Source organism: Protomyctophum bolini, assembly GCF_963924005.1.
Source record: "Protomyctophum bolini genome assembly, chromosome: 18".
NCBI classification, from domain to species: domain Eukaryota; kingdom Metazoa; phylum Chordata; class Actinopteri; order Myctophiformes; family Myctophidae; genus Protomyctophum; species Protomyctophum bolini.
This window is the reverse complement of record NC_137879.1, coordinates 16,853,355-16,873,956: the sequence shown is the minus strand read 5'-3', so window position 1 is coordinate 16,873,956 and position 20,602 is coordinate 16,853,355. Positions and strand designations below refer to the sequence as shown.

The window sequence follows — 20,602 nt, the reverse complement described above, 5'->3', positions numbered from 1 at the left end:
GGACATGATCAGAATAAAAGGTATAATGAAATCACATGAAAATAAAAGTTTACAAAACATCTTGAGAGGGCAAAATAGATATTAGATTTGGAGAGCAGAGAACTAAAACATAAGCCAACAACCAAAAGACAACAAAAGTACTGCAGAATCTTTAGCCTCTCCCACATAAATTTCATCATCCTAATTGAGCGACAATGTTTTATGACAAAGTATAAATTAGGCTTATATACTGTAGGCACCTTAATGTCTTTTACTTACTGAGAAAACCTTAGCTACTCTCCTGCCTTTAATAGTTTAATACAAGGACTTAACTCATGCAATCTCATTTCAGCTTTACAGGATACAGGTTTGCAATGGCAGGGTAGAGACGGAAGTGAGACACATTCGGCATTAATACACTACACTTCAGATGAGCAGTGGCACACTTTAGCGGAGGATCCCAGTCCTTACACAACAGGATTAGACAAGCAACAGCTGAACAAAAGATGTGTTCATCAGAGCTGTGGACCGTTCAGAAACGTGCCTATACATACACAACATATTATAATATATACATTTTTTTAAATTAATTTGAGAATTATATTTCCAAGAAGAGAAAGCCTAGTTTGAGCTTGGATTCCCCTAAGTCACTGATAGGCCAGTTTCTGAACTGTTCACAGCGCTCCTCTGAGATACAGAGAATTAATTATTTAACCTTAAAAGTTTTTTACCATAATATAATGAGCATTAGTGAGGAGGACCAATTATAGATAGGCTGAAATGGGCAAAGGGCAATATTGTAGATCTCCATTTCCACATCACCATTATACAGATGAAAATAAGATTTTAAGTAGCCTTTCATATAAATAGGAGCACTGTAGAGCAAAAAAAAGACAATACATAATTAAACACACTATGCACTTACTACGGGCTAAGAAAAGAGCTTTGTTTATTAAAATAGTCATCAATATTATATCTTAAAAGGATCATAATTATAGCAAACACAAGGTACACACAATAAAATAAAAATGCCTATGAGAGGCATTATAAAACAAACCACAAAACAACTCATACAGCTGCATATACTATTACTGTACATAAGAAAAACTATATTAAAAATACACTTGCCGTCTTCCTCAAGTAATAGTCAGGTTTCTCTTTGACCTGAGAGCACTTAAGAACCAGGGCAAACTGGAGTGTAGAGATATGTAAACAAATGGGAACAATAGGGACATCCTAACTTACCATAGAACTAATTGTTGGGCAAAATGGGCATTTAAAAAAGACATTCTAGGTGATTTCACTTAATAAATTATGCAATGATTGCCCCCATGATTCCTCATTTGTTTATGCAATGATTGCCCCCATGATTCCTCATTTGTTCAGCATTTGTAGCCTCTAGTTCTGTTATTTCTGTGAGGTTACACTTATTACCAAAACAAGGTCACGTCTCTCTGTTTCTCAAACTACTCTCAGCCAAAAGAGCCATTGGGATATATTATGGAAATTCAATACTGCCACCTCACTTAAAAAACTAGAAAAAACAAATCCCTTTATACAGTAAAATTAATAACATCCCAAAGCATTATTTACTTACAGCTTTTGATGCATAATTGCAATGGAAAATGTGGTTATTACAAAACATGATCACCAAGTAAAAAATTGTAAACTTTATGCTGCAGATATTCTCTAGCAGCACATACTGTACACATGGTCACACTGCTGGAATCTTTACTGCCCTTTACAACTATCAAAATAAAATGTCAATATAATTGGAAATTTTGGAAAAATAAAATAAATCTTTGATAAGCATGTTTGGCTTCGGCCAGTTGTTCTCAAAGAGTGGTCTACCGCCAGGGGTCCTAAGGGGGGGTTCCAGCTACATGGTTGATAGTTTGGAACCAAATGGACCATTACAGGTCTAACTCTGACCATTTGGATCCCTTTGTACACTCTCTGAGTTAAAGGAGTCTGTGGCCTAATGCATATACCAAAACAGTGTCCATGTAATCAAAACGTTTGAGAACCACTGGCTTAAGCCATGCAGTAGTCCATGTGGTGGAGAAGCTCCCTTAGGCCATGCAGTAGTCCATGTGGTGGAGAAGCTCCCTGTGCTGGCTGGTGGGGTACGAAGCACGGCATTTGGGACACTCCAGGAAGCTCTCATCCAGGAGGCATCTGGATGGGGAGGTGGAGTCTGAGATCGCCAGGCGCTCAAAGTCCAGCCTATTGTAAGAGCTGGGCTCTGAGAAACGAGTGCTTGGTTGTTTCTGAAATACAAGGGAAATCAAAGGTAAGAGGCGGAGAGAACAATGGAAAAAAAAACCGAATAATTTGACAGTCTTGGTTCAAGATTGCTACGTAGAGTATGCATTAATCATCTCAAGTGTTTACCTTCTTCACTTGACAATGCCAAAAGTTTATTTCATCACATCGTTTGTTTTACTTCTTGATGAAATACTACACAGTTCTAAAATCATATCTCCTTGTCTGGAATGATGATCAGTACATGAGTAATGATCATGCTATGGTGCCAAGACGAAGGCTGTCAACACCATGTATGAAGCAGAGCTAAATATTCTCCCCTCTGCCACAATGGCCTTGAGAACTGCTGAATTAACCCTTCACAGTGAATTCTGGGTATTGTAGGATCAGTCCACAAATCACATTTGAAATAGTTGAATTTGAAAAAGTATTTTCTCAGACAATATTACATGAAATATATATATATAAATATTTTTACACAGCTACAGGTGCGGTCACATTGAACTTTAATTCTGCCTATGAGGGCGAATTATGCCAATGAATCAAAGTTTGGTGTGACTGCATCTGCAAACTAATTCACAAATTTGACAGTGGAGCATTTCTTTGAGTAAGCTAAACACAAATAAAACTTTTCTTATCCAACACTGTTGAACGTGTTCGTTTTGAATGTTCATGAACACTTACAGCAGACTCCAGTCTAGTAATCTGATCGCGGGCTTTACGGAGTTCCTTCAACATTTTCTGCAGCTGGTGCTGCATGCTCTGTCGATCCGTCTTCTCGTCCTCAAATTCCTTGGCAGAGAGTTGGATCTTGGATGGAACAAAAGGAAAAACATGAGTGAGAGAAATGGAAAGAGATGTATTGTGTAAGCCACAATAATGTGTAGTAGAATATAAATATTAAATCTTCTCAAATCCCAATTAATCTGCTGAATATCTACAATATATTCCATCTTCAACAAATCCGTTAACTAGGACTGCAATTATAATGTTCTTAGTGAATAGTTCTATTAATAATGTTGAAGTGCACAGGATCACGTAGCCATACTAATATCACTGCGTGGATGGGCCAATTTGCATTGCAATGGCAGATAAGAATGGCTACGCGAGGCAAGGATCGTGTAGTATATCATGGTTAACCGTTCTGCAATCTCCTGTAAATCACTGTCATTCATTACCTGTTGTTCAAGTGCAGCGATTCTCCTCTGCTCCTCATTTTGGTTCAGGAGGGACTTCTGAAGCATATTCACCTGAGAAGACCAAGGATCCTGTCAAAAGCTGTATTTCACTTTTGCATTGAACTCAGTTTCCCAGAAGCCCTTGCAAGCCGGCGGTTGGTTGATTTCCGGTTACGTCATCGTAAAGCCAGATCCGCAACAAAGCCGATATTTCTTTTAAACGGCGAATTAAACACATAAAACAAATAGCGGGTTTAGCGTATTACGCAGGGAAAGACAATGGAATAAAAGGCGTGAATAGCGAGTTACGCAGGGAAGCTGTTAATATATATATCTTACATTATGCTTTCTTCATTCCCCAGCATTTCTGGGGAGTGACTAGGTTTGTAACACATGATTTTACAGTATATATAGTGCAGTACATAATACATTACCGTATATATAGTGCAGTACATAATACATTACCGTATATATAGTGCAGTACATAATGCATTACCGTATATATAGTGCAGTACATAATACATTACCGTGTATATAGTGCAGTACATAATACATTACCGTGTATATAGTGCAGTACATAATACATTACCGTGTATATAGTGCAGTACATAATGCATTACCGTATATATAGTGCAGTACATAATACATTACCGTGTATATAGTGCAGTACATAATGCATTACCGTATATATAGTGCAGTACATAATACATTACCGTGTATATAGTGCAGTACATAATGCATTACCGTGTATATAGTGCAGTACATAATGCATTACCGTGTATATAGTGCAGCACATAATAGAAATGCAGTTATTACCTGCATTAACAGCTCAGCAGATCTCTTTCGCTCCTCCTCCAGTCTGACCTCCATGCTCTCCAGTTCCACCCTCATCCTGTCCGTACGTTCTGATGACACTTGCCTCTCATCGCTCACAGCATGTCTTAGTTGGAGCACAGATTTGCATACTGTAGACCAGAGCCTTCACCAATGAAGTAAGCCCTGTCTACATTTCTATGGCTATCCGCTCCCAGTATATCAGTCATTGTGTGATTTATAGTTTGACCGTGACTGTGACCTTGATCCAGGGTGCTTGCCCTTTCCCCCAATAAAAATTCCAGGCTTTTGCCCTGAAGATGGCTGACCAAATACTGCCTCTCCCATTTCTTTTCATTTTCGTTGAACAGTGCTTCCGTGTATGACTTTGTGTCAGGTTAGGAGCGATCCGGGTTTCACATTTGGGGGGCGAAGATAAACATGGGCCGACTTTCACTCTTTTTTCCAAGCCTGGCTCGGGAACAATAATTAACAATTGCATAACTTTAGAAAAGTTGCAACGATTGAAAATCCTCTGGTTTTGATAACAAGGCACACATGAGTTTATTTTTGTTGACTCCTTACTTTTCAAGATTTCACCCAAGTACTTTTCCAGGTCTGGGAAACAGTAATTCAAAATGTCACACTTTACAGACTGTTCAGATCATTCAAAACATGAATTCCTATCATACTATAATTCAGCGAATGTCTGAATGTCTGTCTGTCTTTATATCTGAATGTCACTGACAGCGCGTTATCTCATCATTAACTGCACGAATCACTCCCACTTTTCACACAGGCATGGACCATAATTATATGGAGGTCTTAACGGAGCCCTTTTTCCCATTTGACACATTAATGATTAATAATCAATTTATTAGTGAACGTTTATACGTTTATCCGTTTATCCGTCTGTGGTCTATCTCCGACCGAGCCACACTATTAGCACACATCTCTCCATGCCAAAAAAAACCTGCACGCTCCCAGAAACCAGCTAGGCTACTTTTTACAGACGCAACTGTCATATTTACTGTACAAATATTGTTTTTACATCACCACACGATGGGCAATGCGCCCGGGCGCAGTACCCCCCACGGCCACAAGAGGGGGGCAAATATCTCACAACGGGTAAGGGCTAGTTAAAATAAATAAACATCTCCGTTTTATTCCCCTTGTGTCGGTCTACCTGTTAACACGCCGCTCCGCCTTCAGCTGTTCTTTGGTCTCGTCCAGCTCCCTGCTCTTCTCCTCGTACCTATGCTGGAAGGACGACAGTTCCCTGCTGCTGTCCTCGTACCTCCTCTGGAAGGAGGACATCTCCTCCTGGCACCTGGACACCTGCTCTCTCAAGGACTGCATCTCAGCCTGGGCCCTGGATGTCTGTTGAGAGCGCATTCATACCAATCTGCTCAATCTTAAAACCTTAATATTGTGCTTTATTTGTTAAAGTAAAGTTCAGTAAAGGTTCAAGAAGAAAATGCAAAAAAGGAAATAACCAGTAACATTATTGTCTGTCTTTAAAGATCTGGTTCCAGCACCTCCCACCAGGTTCAAATGTAGCCTAGCTAGTGTAAATGGCTAGAACAACTCATACATACAGTACATAGTACACCTACAGAGAGAAGGCATCCCTACCTCTTCCCTCTGTGCCTGGAGCTCCTGCTGGGCCCTGGCAGCCTGCTCTCTCTGGGTATCCAGGTCTTTCTGTGTCCCCTGCAGCAGCTGCTCATAGTGACCCATGAGCGGAGGAGCACTGCTCTCTGCAGAAGACAATTAGACATTAACCTATTGTTGTGCCATTGCAATTAGAACAATCTGTGCAGTTTTCATTACTTCCTGGTAGAATGTTCGATAAGTTGATGTTGCCTTTGAAGACATTTCAATCTCTGGTGTGGAAAACGTTGTGGAACATTGGGGAACAGGGGGTCTATAAAATCAACCCAAAGCAGTAAATGAGCTTTTAAAATGCCGATTTGGCAACAGCTTGCAGAATACTGTAGATGGCCAACTCAATCAACTATCAAGTTCAATGAACTTGTCACTTAGTTGGCCGGCATAGAACAATACCCTAGAGAGGGCTAGCATTAAATCAAATATAGTTACATAAATGTGTTTGCATTAAGTGTACTGCCAGTTTCTTCTCTCATTGCCAGCAGCCCAGCACCCATTAAAACAGATTTTTAATATTTGTTTCCTATTTTATTTTCCTCTAGGCTGGGCCTGCATCCTTGTGTTGGCAATGGAAGGTAATAATCTCACCAGTATTTCTATGACAGTTTGTACCACAATGGATTAACCTCTAGCATCTAGCCAAACTGTATTAAGAAAGACATGAAAAAGAAATGGAGTCTAATGTGTCCCTGTCCAATCTTGAACTACTGATAGTACTGTAAATTACTGTGTGTGAAGTTTGTGGAAGATTCACAAAACAGTGTTTGGTAGTAGCAAACCCATATAACTGAAAGAAACTCGACTCATACACATGATCATTTATGCCAAATTATACACTCAGTGAAATCCTCAGTGTTAATTTAACTCAGTGTGTACATAATTATGTAACCAAATTGACCTAAATTAACACTGATTATTTTAACCCGTTAAAATCGTGAAAGCATCCGTGTACATTTGAGATTTTAGCATTGGCTCAGATACAAATGCCTTCTGAACCAGTCAAAATTAAAATAGCAGATATACAAACTCACAGCGTGGCACGAAGCACCCTGTGGGCGTGTACATCTGCTATTTTTGAACATTTATGAAAAATCTTGAAAGCACTACTGGTTTAGAAGGCATTTGTAGAAACATCCTCTGGTCGTAATGGGTTAATAATGTGTAACTAAATCATTTCCCTGTCTCACCATCTGAAGTGGACTGTGGGCTTTGTTTGGCCTGCTGGGCCTGCTGGTGTTCCAGCTCCATGGTGCGGGTCACAACAGACTGGACATAGGCCTCTCTCTGCTGGTCATACACCAGCCACTGCTGGTTCTTCTCAAGAGCCTGGTTCAGACAACACACACACACACACACACACACACACACAGTCACGCTTTCCTGAAATCAAAGCCATCTAATTGAAAATACATCCTAAAACCTTCAGAGAAGACAACCACAGACACATTCCCGCCATGTAGTGACTCACATCTCTCAGTTGGTCTTGTATGATGGCTAGTTCTCCAGAAGGCATCTGTCCATTCTGTTGGGAGAGTAAAACATGAGTTTGCACTTTAATTATGTTTTGCAGGGGAAGAGTAGGCTAATAAATCCTGTCCACCAGATGTGTTCACTTGCTAAATTAACTGTCAAATGTCTTAATAATTTAAAATAAACATCTTGAAATGCTACAGATTTATGTCTTATTTGCTGTGCATTGATTTCTGGTCTTTATATCTTGTTGAAGCTACAGAGAGGAGCCCAATAGGTATTCTCAAGATAATTCCTCGACACCCATCCCTCGACAAAGGTCACTCATAATTCTGACCCTTTGGTCTCCATTTCTGATCTCCTGAGCACAGACAAACCCATCATAACAACCCTACAGTGATATGGCCAGACTAAATGATCATCCCCAGGCTAAGGCCCGAGAGCTGCTCAGACCAGATAGCCATCATGAGATCGTTGACTTTTTCCAGATGGATTTAAAAATATTGGCTCATAAGCCAATATGGCTAATAGCTTTTGTGAATGCAGGCAGGAGGGGAGAGAGGTTGAGGACTTAGTAGCTTGTTAGCAATATGTAGGGCAATAACCTAGTCCAAGTGAGGATACCAGGGATAGGGACAATATGTAGGGCAATAACCTAGTCCAAGTGAGGATACCAGGGATAGGGACAATATGTAGGGCAATAACCTAGTCCAAGTGAGGATACCAGGGATATGGACAATATGTAGGGCAATAACCTAGTCCAAGTGAGGATACCAGGGATATGGACAATATGTAGGGAAATAACCTAGTCCAAGTGAGGATACCAGGGATAGGGACTTTTACTACCTTTTCATGTTCACTTGAAGGGTGTATTCAAATTAAAGGACTAGATATCATCAAGATGTGCCATCTAATACTATCACGCCAGGGTTATGTGGACATGGACCACATAACTGAGACATAAAATGTCTTAACTTTGTATCTATTCCACATGTCAAATATTCATGGCAACGACTAGTTCCTTGTTTATAGTTTTAACATGGACTCCAATAGCACTGCGTTTGCCCAGAAATGCAAATGTGTGAACTTTGTCCTTGTCAAACCACTCATCTCTTCTTAAGCCCTGCTCCCTGACGACTTAACCACCTAAGCTTAACCAGAAATAAAGATAGGAAGTGACCTGGTGGTGACAACTGTGTCACATTTAGAACAGAGGGGAGGAAGCAGCACTGCTCTTATGCTCTAGTATCAGTTTGCCTCTTTCCATGATGAATGAGATTTCATAAACATGCATGGGGACTTGAAGAGTCCCCGGTGTCAATGGCAATAAAACACGGGGTGAGAAAACACATCTAATACATATACCGGTACATAATATAGAATATCTGCCGAGGTCTAAGAAGTCCAGACAAAGGTGAAATTATTGCCCCATCCTTATTTAGACCTGAGGCCCATTCTAAAAACATCTGAGCATTAGGCCCAACTATAATTGGCTAAACGACTGAGAAGTGAAGGATTAAGTGAAGGAAAAGGATTAACAGTAGATGCTGCCACCTAGTGGAATGTTTACGGTACTGAAACCTTACTGTAAAATTAAACAATATCCACCCATCCGATTGATGGCGAGAATGGCTGAGTAATCAAATCACCCCCAGGCGACTAACATCTGGCTGCTGGAAGAGCAAAAGTTCTGTATCAAGTCGTTTGCAAAGTGGGGCACCCCATAGGGGCCAATCAATTCATAAGACTATTCTGGCAGTCGCTGTTTTGGGGATGTCATTGTTGTCAAAAACTTTCAAGTACCGGTATATAAAACAATAAAAAGGGGGTGATCTTATCTACAAGCTCACAATGTGAGCTTCTATGTCACTATTTTCACTCCTTAAAAATAGGGGGGCTGCAGCCAGAGGATGATATGGACGTTTGGGGGTCCTTTAGCATGGAAAGGTTTTGGAATCCCTGTTCTAGAGCACACATCTTCAAAGCATACGTAATCGCACACATCAACGGAGGATGCTAGGCCAAAGGTGCCCGCAGTCCCGCAAACCGTCTTCAAGGCAAAGATCACTTTATTGAGACAACGTTTTCGTTCCTCCTGTGAGGAGGATAGATCACACATCTCCCACAAGCACTGGCTGTGACCTGACCTGTGTTTCTGGTGTCTCCAGGGCCTGGCAGCGGGCAGATACAGCCGCCAGTTTGTTCCTCAGGTTTCCACTTTCCTCTGAGAGGGTCTGGAACCGCCTGTCTCTCTGCTCCACCTCCTGCCTCCTCTGCTCCAGCTGGGCCTGCAGTGATGCCACCACCTCACACACACAATTACAACATTAAAATTAATCGTCTTTTCACGAGGAGATGGTTGAAAGCAGACCCTCCTAGAGAGGAGCACTGGATGGAAATTATTGAAGAAATATATCTCATGTGACTCATAATCTGAGGACCAAGGCGGAGCGATTTGAAAAACGTTGGGGAAAATGGCATTTATACAAGAGTGAATAGTGTGCATCTCCCCCCGCCCCCCTGATTTGTCTTCGTTTTAGTTTTTCTTGAATGTATCTATGTTTCGATTGTTGTTAAAAAAAAAAAAAAAAAAAAGAATCATCTATTTGGTACATTATATGATTTAAGTTGTTAAATAGATTTGTATGATATATGCAGTAATATGGGACTCTCTGGAACCCGCTCATGTACCCCTGGGTCCTTTTTTTGCATTCTGAAAGTAGATTGATCTGAAAATAATATTGTTTCACAAATTCCATTCAAAAGTCCATTACATATTACAACCACAGTTTTATTAAGCCTAGCTAACATTAACTCAATTAGTCTGGTAAGTTCTATAGCGTTTAAGATGACATGTTTAGACTGGTAGTGGTATGGTCCTTCAACATAGCTTTAAGAGTAGTATTACCCAAAGCATGCATAACGGTTGCATTTCACATACTTGACTATGTGCCTTGCTCAAGAGCACCTCAGTGGAAGTTGTTGAGGGAATGCTAATCTTTTGAGCCACAGACCGTTGGCTCACATAATTACTTCCCCATACAGTCAATGCAACGTGCAATGGAAGTGCTTAAGATGATACAGGAGTAAAGCAGAATATGCTGTATTATACAGATTCTAGTCCAACTTCATGCTTCAGGATCAGATCCCCATGTATGTGTGTGTATCTATGTGTGTATGCAGTCTTGGTATCGGCTAGTGTGTGTGTGTGTGTGTGTGTGTGTGTGTGTGTGTGTGTGTGTGTGTTTACCTCTCCTCCTTTAGCTGACAGCTGCTGTCTGGTGGTTACTAACTCCTGCTCTTTAAGCTGCATCTGCTGGTTGTTTCTTTCTCTCATAGTCTCCAACGACAAAATCCTCTGAAGTCATGAAACAAAGAAATGCTAATTCAGAAACAGTACTGCACAAGGACTGAATTGTGATCAACCATTTTCTGCAACAGAAAGCTTCTCCTTACAGATTTTGTTCACATCACTACTTACACTGACCTCACAATAGAAAAAAAGTACTGCAGTAAGTGATTCATATTTTTGTTAGATTAAGTGTTCATTGTATCTACTATCTATTATACATTAACACTTGTATACAGCAAGCCGCAGCAGTAGCTCTATATTTGGATAGTAATCATTGATTTGTTTAGTAAACAGAAAATAAATACGTTCAGGTCGGGATGCCAATTTGATCCAATCAGGATTGATTGATTGAATAGTTTATTAGACAGACAGAATGTAAAAACAGTAACAGAGTACAGTCAAACACTCCTTGGGCTAAATTCGGCCATAGCCACAGCCCAAATGTGCTGACCTCATCACATTTGTGATGATGGTGGATAGATAGATTTGATTTTGCCTACAATCAATGTCAAGGTTTCTCACTCATTATTTGTCACCAATCTTTAACTTTGGCCTAGCACTTGTTTGTTGTTTGGTCCCCGTCCGGCTGTCCATTTCATGGCTTTATCATCAATAATGTCACATTGTCCCATCCTGTTTCAGGGCCCTTACCATTTATGATAACTTTTTGACGCCATATTCAGATATACACAGCTTATACTGTCTCCATACTGCTTGCTTACGGTCCTTTCCCCAGTTAGGCAATAGGCATGATACTGTAGCCAATGTTTTAAATTCAGTTTGCACGCAGCTGCCGTGTTATCAATTACCATTCGAGATAACTTGACCTTGTTCCTGAACGGTGGCAGTTAGGGAGTAGGGAAAAGGGTTTCAGATCAACAGGTTGCCGTGGCAACGCATCCAACGATATGAGAGAATGCTTCCCATCTTGTGACGACAATTTCTTGTAGAATCGATCTATCTTAACTGAAATTAACTAAAATTCTAAAACCTTTATTCGTTCAGTTTCCTCATCTTTGTGCCCGTCCTCTGATTACTTTATTTGGGTCTCATTCCATTTTTTGGATTGACATGGTTCCAAAAGGATCTTTTTACTAAAGGGCATTTCTCTCAGTTAAAGGTAATAGATATTACTTCATTTTCATTTATCGGTATCGGGAAGGAGAAATGGTATCGGTTCATCTCTACCCCATCCTTTGAACTTTTCTCCAGGGTGTGGCCCGGACTCTCTCCAGCAAGAATGCATGGAACTCCCTAGGAATTTGTTTGTTTTTCAAAATACCCATTTGTCTTACCTCTAGCAGTTTGCTTTTGTCTGAGTCAGGAGGCTTAACATGTCGCTTGGCCAGTTCGTCCATCTTTTTCCGAAGGTGAGAGTTCTCTTTCCTCACGCGTTCCAACTCTGCCTCAACCTTGGAGGAGCTGTTGGACTTGAAGCCCAGCTTGGAGACAAGGGTCTCTTTAGCACCTTTAGATGTCATGGTGGTCACCTTGCTGTTGTTGTGGATGGAGATGTAAACCTGGATGAAGACATTCATTCAAAATGTGCTTACTTTACAAGGTATTCAGACATTCACAAGGCTTTTTGCAGGACCACAAAGGAAACAAGCCCTTGGGGCTTTTTGTGTATCCTTTTAGCACCTTTGTATAATCGTACGGTTTGTACCACTGTACCTTTTGTAAACTGCTAATAAAGAATTAAATCAATCCACATCGCTAATGTATTTCTAACGTCAGAATCGTAAAGTAAAAACTAAATCTATATTGAAGCTTAGAGCTAATTGAAGCTATGAGTTACAACTAAAAACCAAAACAATAAAGAAGATAATATGCCCCCCCAGTTTTTTTGATGAATAAAATATCAGATCAATTCAGCCCCTCATTTAATATTATCCAGTAGGCCTGTCCAATGTTATTCTACCCTTGGTAAATATAGTAACTTTGCTTTGCATTCACACATTCATGTTACATTGAGTATCGTTTATCAACGAGACAAAAATAATCATAATAATTACTTAATTAATTAAATAACTTTCTTTAACATAAAGTCGTTGTTGCACCCATATTAATTGCACCTGCCCTCAAGCAGCCGTGGCTATAACTGCCAAAGCTGCACACGAACAATAACATGCATATAATACATTGTAAATCTAGCGGTTATTTACGAGCTGGCTGGATTTTAACTAACAAAATACAAACTTTCTTTTAACTTACGTAATGGTTTATAAACACAAGCGGGACACTCGGTGTGTTCTTGACGTGTATTATTATTCACAAGTTTACAACCCAAACGGCTGCTGTTGTGTTGCTGTGCTTTCGCTTCCTGGAGTTTGAATTACTGCGCGTCTGTCGTAATTTCCGCTAACTGCAACCAATGCTGAAAGAGGCGTGCGTTACTGCGTCTCCTCACAAAAAAGTCCATGTATAACATGTAATAACGATGCAATGTGACTTGCAGGTAGTTCTGTTTACAAAATGCTATACCGGGCGGGTACCCCCTCCAACTGGATAAATTAACCCCACTTTATTATATTTAGATTTTTGACGCTTGCTTTGGCAATGTAAACGTATTTTTTCTCATCCCAATAAAGCTCATTTGAATTGAATTGGAAAGTCTCGCGACAACTGACGGAAGTGTGGGTTTTTTTTTCAAGATGGAGACGGACGCAATGGATCATGTAAGTGCTGATTTTTACACTTCTCTTTGTTGTAAATATCATAGTGTGAATAAAACGTTGTGTCCAGGCTTCAGGCTGTCGGGCTGCCGTAATGGTGAAACGAGTCTCTGGACCGTTGTGAAAATATTAACGTTATTAATTTCAACTCTGTCAAAAACAATTACTGTACCGGTTTGCTGTCTCATTGTAGCTATAAGCTAACAAGCTAACGTCATGATGGAGGCTTGCTAAAGTTCACCGGCTGTCAAATATAGTCCTTAAACTTCTCTATTCTATTTCTATGTCGTGGTGTTTTTTACCTTCCACTGAACTGAAAATATGATCGTTAAACTACCACTGACATCAAAGCAGATATGAGAAATCAGTTGACACAGCGTTATTGTTTCTTGCATTTGACATTAAAAACAAACGGTATAGTTAATATGCAGATTGATTGAACATTTTTAACAGTTTCCAGAATTGATACAGTCCAAGGGAGGTACAGTCAATACAAAAACTGCTAAGAGGATACAACCAGAAAAAGCTTGTTTACATCAGGCTCCTCCATTTTCAATTCATTAAGACATCTGCTTGAGGATTAGGGTGATTTTACAGAACATTTTGATATGTTTTGGTCAAAACAACACGTATATTTATGCTTAAATCACTATTCTGATCTTAATTGCTAGGCTGTTAAGGTCCCTCCAGCTCTTTGGTAAAGAGACCAAACATTTTCAGGTTGGAAACTGACTGTACCCATGCATTTCCAGTTCCAATTTATGTCATCACTTCCAATTTCACCTGTTTAATCTCTAATCCTGCCTGATGTTCTAATACCTGACCTGAAAATGCAGTTTCTATGAGCTAAAGACGCATGGAAATATGAGATCTGAATTGGCAGTTTGCCTTGGCTTTCCCTTTATAATTACAATTAAGGCTTTTAGCAGATGCTTGCTCTTGTCTTAACCAGATCAACTTACAAGTGCATCCTGCAATGTAACTGTTGCAATACAGACCAACACATGCTGATGCTGAAATTGAAGTGTATATTTGTCTGTCTCTAAATGTTGTGGACCCTATTCATTTTAAACAAGTGTCGTTTACAGTTTTTGTATTGAGTTGTGCTTGAAATGTACCTATTCTGCAATCTGCATACTGTTAATAAATATTTATATCAATCAATCAAATGAAGACAATTGAAATTTATTTTGTCTCAACAGATGGAAATTGGGGACAGTAAAGGGGGCAATGGCCTTCGGCAGTATTACCTGTCAAAAATAGAAGAGTTACAGGTGAGAGAAGATCATTTAACTCAATTGTTCTTCTAATATATAACTGCACTGCCAGTCAAACTTGAAAACGTTTTTTTTCTCTACACTACAGTTGACAGTGAATGACAAAAGCCAGAATCTCAGACGTCTTCAGGCACAGAGGAATGAACTCAATGCTAAAGGTGCATCATTATTTGCAGACCAAATTATCAACTTTTATTCTCAAAACATGTCAGACCATTCCGAGCAATGTGGCAGTGGCATGACACGCCAACTGTAAATTTAAATACAACCTCTGCTCTGTTTTAGTGCGTCTCCTTCGCGAGGAGTTGCAGTTGCTCCAGGAACAGGGATCGTATGTGGGGGAAGTAGTTAGAGCTATGGACAAAAAGAAAGTGCTTGTGAAGGTATGTGTATACCGGTGTTCTGTTTGACACAATACTAATGCAGACTGAGATTGCATACTATTATCGACCACTAGATGGTGGTCTAAACTGCTCTCCTTGTCATTTTCAGGTGCACCCAGAGGGCAAATTTGTTGTGGATGTGGACAAGAACATTGACATCAATGATGTTAGTGCTTTTTGTTTATTCTTTTGTTCTTATTACAAATGTATGAATAGTTTCCTTTAATGTTAGTATTTGGCACCAATAAACTGCAAAATCTTCACTATCATGTCATTTCTACCGTGGTAACTAACCAATCAAATTCTCTTACTAGGTGACTCCCAATTGCCGCGTGGCTCTGCGCAATGATAGCTATACCCTGCATAAGATCCTTCCGAACAAGGTAGACCCTCTGGTGTCCCTCATGATGGTGGAGAAGGTGCCAGACTCCACCTACGAAATGATTGGTGGCCTGGACAAGCAGATCAAGGAGATCAAAGAAGTGATTGAGTTGCCTGTCAAGCATCCAGAGCTCTTTGAAGCTCTGGGCATTGCTCAGCCAAAGGTACGTGATGTGAACACACAAAAACAGACAAACAAACCTGTCACCTTTCTGTGAAAAAATATATTTTTTTATACAAATTATGACATCCCCATAAATTCCATCAATCCAAAGTTTAAGAGTTTTTGATTTATGATAAGAATGCATTTTAGGTTGCACTTGGCTATTCTGAGTGGCCAAAGAGCATTGATCACGCCTCCAGGTCTTTAGTTTACTCAAGTTAGGTAATATGACCTGGTACTTAAGACATCTCTTATTCAACTCTTATTTGAGTGAGACAAGCATTGCTCTCAGACCAAACAGCCACATGGCAGAGGTCAGGACCACTCAAATGAGAGAACTCAACAGGGATCGGGTGTCTTTCACAAGTGCACTCAAAGACAGTCAGCGATAATGTGAGAAGTCATGTCATCAAAGAGGAACATTGTTAATGGAAAATACGCTTGAGTAGCAGTAGTGGCATAGCCTCAAAAGTATGAGTAAACTGATTTCAGAGTAGAATAATGCATATAGTAATGCAACAATCACTCATTCGGTTCATGAGTGCTTCGCTAGCAGGCACAAAAGATTAATAATCAGGATTTGCGCAAGTTCACTAGCGTGTAATTGTATCCCCTACCTGAAGCCAGCAATTCATAGTTTCTGCTTAGAGGATGCCACATGAACGGATATATTACTGGGAGTAATGCATTGCCAATTCACCTAATAAGAAAAGGATAAATGGTTCTGATTAGTCCGTCTAACTCCTTGTGCTCAGGGTGTGTTGCTGTATGGGCCTCCAGGCACAGGGAAGACCCTGCTGGCCAGAGCTGTGGCCCACCACACCGACTGCACCTTCATCAGGGTCTCTGGCTCTGAATTGGTCCAGAAGTTCATCGGAGAGGGTGAGTTCTGCACGGTGGCTCATTTATTACTTTTATTCTAAAATCTCAACTGTCCTCTAGAATAGATCATGGGTCTTCAACAAAGGGTTCTCAGAGTTACTACAGGGGCAGGCACCAAATCTTTGTGTGATGGGATTTTTTATTATTCTTACATTAGCCAAAAATAACCGATCAACAAGCTCACAATGGCGTTGTGAGCTTGTAATGAAGCCATCTCACACAATTGTATACAATGTAGTGGGCGTGCCTGCTTCTATCTGAGCTAAGGGGTCCGTTGCTTGTAAACCCTGCTCTAAAATTGACTCTTATCTGAACAAAATGCCTTGTTGTTCCAGGTGCCCGAATGGTGCGCGAGCTGTTCGTCATGGCCAGGGAGCACGCTCCTTCAATCATCTTCATGGACGAGATTGACTCCATCGGCTCATCGCGCCTGGAGGGCGGCTCTGGAGGAGACAGCGAGGTGCAGAGGACAATGTTGGAGCTGCTCAATCAACTGGACGGCTTTGAGGCCACCAAAAACATTAAGGTAGAACACACACATTAGGATCTAACGCTGGGGATTTCAAAGTGTGAAGTGCCAGAACATTGAAAGAGGCACAGAGAGATGTGAGGTGAAAGGGACAGTCAACGGGAAGATACTGTAGTTGCGACTGGAGATTCATGCAATAACATTTGTCTAAAATCTAGCAATGAAACACAGTAGCAGGCATTACTTTTGGTTTCTATTAACCGCTATCGTGCATGTGTAAACTTGAACGTGGCAGTGGCAAAACACATAACTATCAGCTGAAAGTGATTCATTCTGTTCACAAGTAAGACCTGACTCACTCTAAAATTGGTTGGCCTTTCAAGCGTGGAGTAACGGACTCAATTAGTGGAATTATTTGCATTTCAGTGTGATAAATATTTTCTGACTTTTACTTAAACTCCCTCATTTAAAGTGTTCACTATACTGCACCATCGTGTTCAGATAATTCTTAACTTACCGGTACACCTGTTTATCTCTTCAAGGTCATCATGGCCACCAACCGTATTGACATCCTGGACTCTGCTCTGCTCAGGCCAGGCAGGATCGACAGAAAGATTGAGTTCCCCCCTCCCAATGAGGAGGTTTGTACCACCCGGCACTTGGACTTCCTATAGTTATCCTCCCATGTTTGTGTACCCCATACATTTATCATGTATTCTACTTTTCACTGTCCACCCCTTCAGGCCCGTCTGGACATCCTGAAGATTCACTCGAGGAAGATGAATCTGACACGTGGCATCAATCTGAGGAAGATCGCCGAGCTCATGCCCGGAGCCTCTGGAGCGGAAGTCAAGGTACGGTAGGGGGGGCCAGGACTCCGTTTAACCACTTGAACCCCAGTTAGCTTTTTCACCACCTTTAATGCAACGAAGGCAGTAATCATGTCATTAACCTGATGGCTGCCGTATTGTACCCAAGGAAAACGCATCAGCTTGATGGCTTACAGATCATATTCATGAAACTGTTACGTATTTGACTCAGTTTGGCAGTGCAATATGGTGTAGCAGAAGAACACAGCAGGCCACATTTCATTGTTTACATGGTGGATTTTGTGTTTGCAGGGTGTCTGCACAGAGTCGGGGATGTACGCTCTGAGAGAGAGGAGAGTGCACGTCACCCAGGAGGACTTTGAGATGGCCGTGGCAAAGGTTTGTTAACGACACATTATAGGACTGTGACTTGAACAGATTTGGTTTCCCACAGGATCCAACACAAAATGATTATTCTACTTTGGTTGGGAGCAGACAGCACCGTCATTGTCAGATCAAAAATGACATTTAATTAATAACATATGCTTACACATATTGGGATTAACAAATACATGCATTGTCCTGCAAACCGGGAATGCATTCAGATCTCAACACACTGCTTAGATGATGTGAATTAAGCTCAGTCATTTCTTGCATAGGGCCATAGGCTAGATATAGCCAGAGCTTCAAGTTGTGATTTTGATGAGGTGGTCTGGTGATGCAAGATTAGTCTACATATGACCGTAATAGGCAGGCCGTCATCACAGCCTACATATTTTACAGGCGCCTACTTTGCCGACGGAACTGACTTTGCTATGAATACCATATATAACCCATGTCAACAAAGGTGTTTGTAGCGTAATGCTTCTAAACTAAACTGGTGTATTTTAATGTGGTTTTCACCAGGTGATGCAGAAGGACAGCGAGAAGAATATGTCCATCAAGAAGCTGTGGAAGTAACGTCCCTTGGTTTGCTGCACCCTCCCAGTGCAGACACTTCCCATGCAACTCACATGTATATTTCTTTTCTTTTTTCTTCTTTTTGTTTAAGATTTGGTTTGTAATTGTTACCGAAAAGTCATTCTAAATAAATGTTGTCTCCCAACTAAGATCCCGGAAGTTTTCTTTTCCAATAACTTGATGAATACAAATTGAAAATGTCGTTTTCATGGGGCACGGTGGCACAGTTGGTAGTGCTGTCGCCTCACAGCTAGAAGGTCCTGGGTTCGATTCCCGCTCGGGGCACTGTGGGTGCTGGCGGCGTGTTTCCTCCTCCGCGTCATCAGTGCCCATACCCGAAGGCGGGGGTTGGCGAAAGGGCCTTTCTGTGTGGAGTTTGCATGTTCTCCCCGTGTCCCCTAGGGCAGTGATACTCAACCTCAGGCGCGCGGGCCACATCAGGCCCGCGGGACCATTATGACTGGCCCACCAATGAAAATCTAAAAAAAAATCTGGAAAATGAAATAAAAATAAATAAATCTGAATGAAGTTATCTTTAATTACATTATTATAAGTAATACTATTAGAGTTGTACTATTACTCGAACGAAAATAAAAGCTTGGGGGGGGGGGGAGATGCAATGCAAATGAAAGACATATACTGTGTATCTCTATTCCCTGACATAATTTTATAGCTAAACGGACAGAATTCTATTTTATTTGAATGATGAAACCCAGCTGCCATTAATAGTTGGAAATGGAAATGGAAATTGTAATTGCGGAAATTATGGAAAATGCGGAAATGGAAATTGCGGAAATGGTGGAAATGGAAATTGCGGAAATGATGGAAAATGCGGAAATGGAAATTGTAATTGCGGAAATGATGGAAAATGCGGAAATGGAAATTGTAATTGCGGAAATTGAGGAAATGATGGAAAATGCGGAAATGGAAATTGCGGAAATGGAAATTGTAATTGCGGAAATGATGGAAAATGCGGAAATGGAAATTGTAATTGCGGAAATGATGGAAAATATGGAAATGCGGAAATTGCGGAAATGGAAATGGTGGAAATGGAAATTGAGGAAATTGCGGAAATTGTTCTTCACTTATAGCTATCTATTTTCAGGTAGATTGTTTTATTTTACTCAGTCAGCCATATCACTACTCTTTTTTTCATGAAAAAGGTCATTGACACAGGGGTGAAAAATGGGTTACAAAATCGTGGGATAAAAAATATATATTTTCTTGTTCACTTTATTTGTGGGACATTTGCTGAATCAGATGTGATGATACAGATTCACATACAGTAAGCACAAATATTCCTGGCATGGAACACTGGATAGTATGCACATTTATTCACCTTATAGTACAGATCTATCCTGTGAAATGTTCAAATTCTTTCTTTACTTGACACGGCACACACTGATGTTCCTGTATATATTGTACTAGATATACATTTTTAAGCTTGTAGCGTTGGCCTGCATGCAGGTATTGCATGCCCTTTCAGTTACATAGCCAGGTACGACTGTTACGGTTTAGATACATTTACTGTAGCATTTACAATGTGTGTGTGTGTGTGTGTGTGTATGTATCTATTACTCAAAGGTGTTCTTTTATGGCAGTGGTTCTCAAATCTTTTTATGTCAAGGACCCCCTAATGTGGTATTATCCTGTGGACCCCTAAAAGATTTAAACTGTTGTTTACTAACTGATGTTAACTAATGTATCTGGGGACCTCCTGGAACCCCCTCAACCCCCTCTGCTTTAAGAACCACTGCTTTATGGTACTACAAAACATCACACAGATGTTCATTCAGGGAATGGGTGTAGTAGTATGGCAGTGAACACTGGATGGTCCAAATAATCTGTCGGGTTCCTGACAGGAGCCTCGACACT

At 40.6% G+C, this 20,602-nt stretch overlaps 2 protein-coding genes across 2 annotated transcripts; one reads left to right on the top strand and one right to left on the bottom strand.

Moving 5' to 3' along the window:
* Positions 1-13: 13 nt before the first annotated feature.
* Positions 14-13,064, bottom strand: cep55l (centrosomal protein 55 like). Its single transcript, XM_080789962.1, has 12 exons — positions 12,943-13,064; positions 12,024-12,248; positions 10,627-10,734; positions 9,524-9,682; positions 7,375-7,428; positions 7,094-7,232; positions 5,871-5,995; positions 5,422-5,615; positions 4,239-4,362; positions 3,423-3,494; positions 2,929-3,054; positions 14-2,249 (listed from the first exon to the last, which is right to left on the bottom strand). Exons 2-12 carry the CDS (start codon positions 12,207-12,209, stop codon positions 2,052-2,054), a joined length of 1,485 nt encoding a protein of 494 aa, XP_080646088.1. The 5' UTR covers positions 12,210-12,248; positions 12,943-13,064; the 3' UTR covers positions 14-2,051.
* A 286-nt stretch (positions 13,065-13,350) lies between these two features.
* psmc5 (proteasome 26S subunit, ATPase 5) lies at positions 13,351-18,878 on the top strand. Its single transcript, XM_080788407.1, has 12 exons — positions 13,351-13,406; positions 14,606-14,677; positions 14,769-14,838; positions 14,966-15,063; positions 15,173-15,229; positions 15,378-15,608; positions 16,363-16,489; positions 16,825-17,015; positions 17,501-17,599; positions 17,702-17,812; positions 18,080-18,166; positions 18,674-18,878. The coding sequence occupies exons 1-12, from the start codon at positions 13,383-13,385 to the stop codon at positions 18,725-18,727; spliced, it is 1,221 nt and encodes a 406-aa protein (XP_080644533.1). The 5' UTR covers positions 13,351-13,382; the 3' UTR covers positions 18,728-18,878.
* Positions 18,879-20,602: the final 1,724 nt, after the last annotated feature.

Bases quoted from the DNA above. Each gene is read 5' to 3' on its own strand.
- cep55l (XM_080789962.1), bottom strand. From the start codon at position 12,209: ATGACATCTAAAGGTGCTAAAGAGACCCTTGTCTCCAAGCTGGGCTTC. The intron at 3,495-4,238 runs GTAATAACTGCA...TGGTCTTCTCAG, and splicing joins CTGCTGAGCTGTTAATGCAG to GTGAATATGCTTCAGAAGTC. The intron at 2,250-2,928 runs GTAAGTGTTCAT...CTTGTATTTCAG, and splicing joins TTACTAGACTGGAGTCTGCT to AAACAACCAAGCACTCGTTT.
- psmc5 (XM_080788407.1), top strand. From the start codon at position 13,383: ATGGAGACGGACGCAATGGATCAT. The intron at 14,839-14,965 runs GTGCATCATTAT...GCTCTGTTTTAG, and splicing joins GAATGAACTCAATGCTAAAG to TGCGTCTCCTTCGCGAGGAG. The intron at 18,167-18,673 runs GTTTGTTAACGA...GGTTTTCACCAG, and splicing joins TTGAGATGGCCGTGGCAAAG to GTGATGCAGAAGGACAGCGA.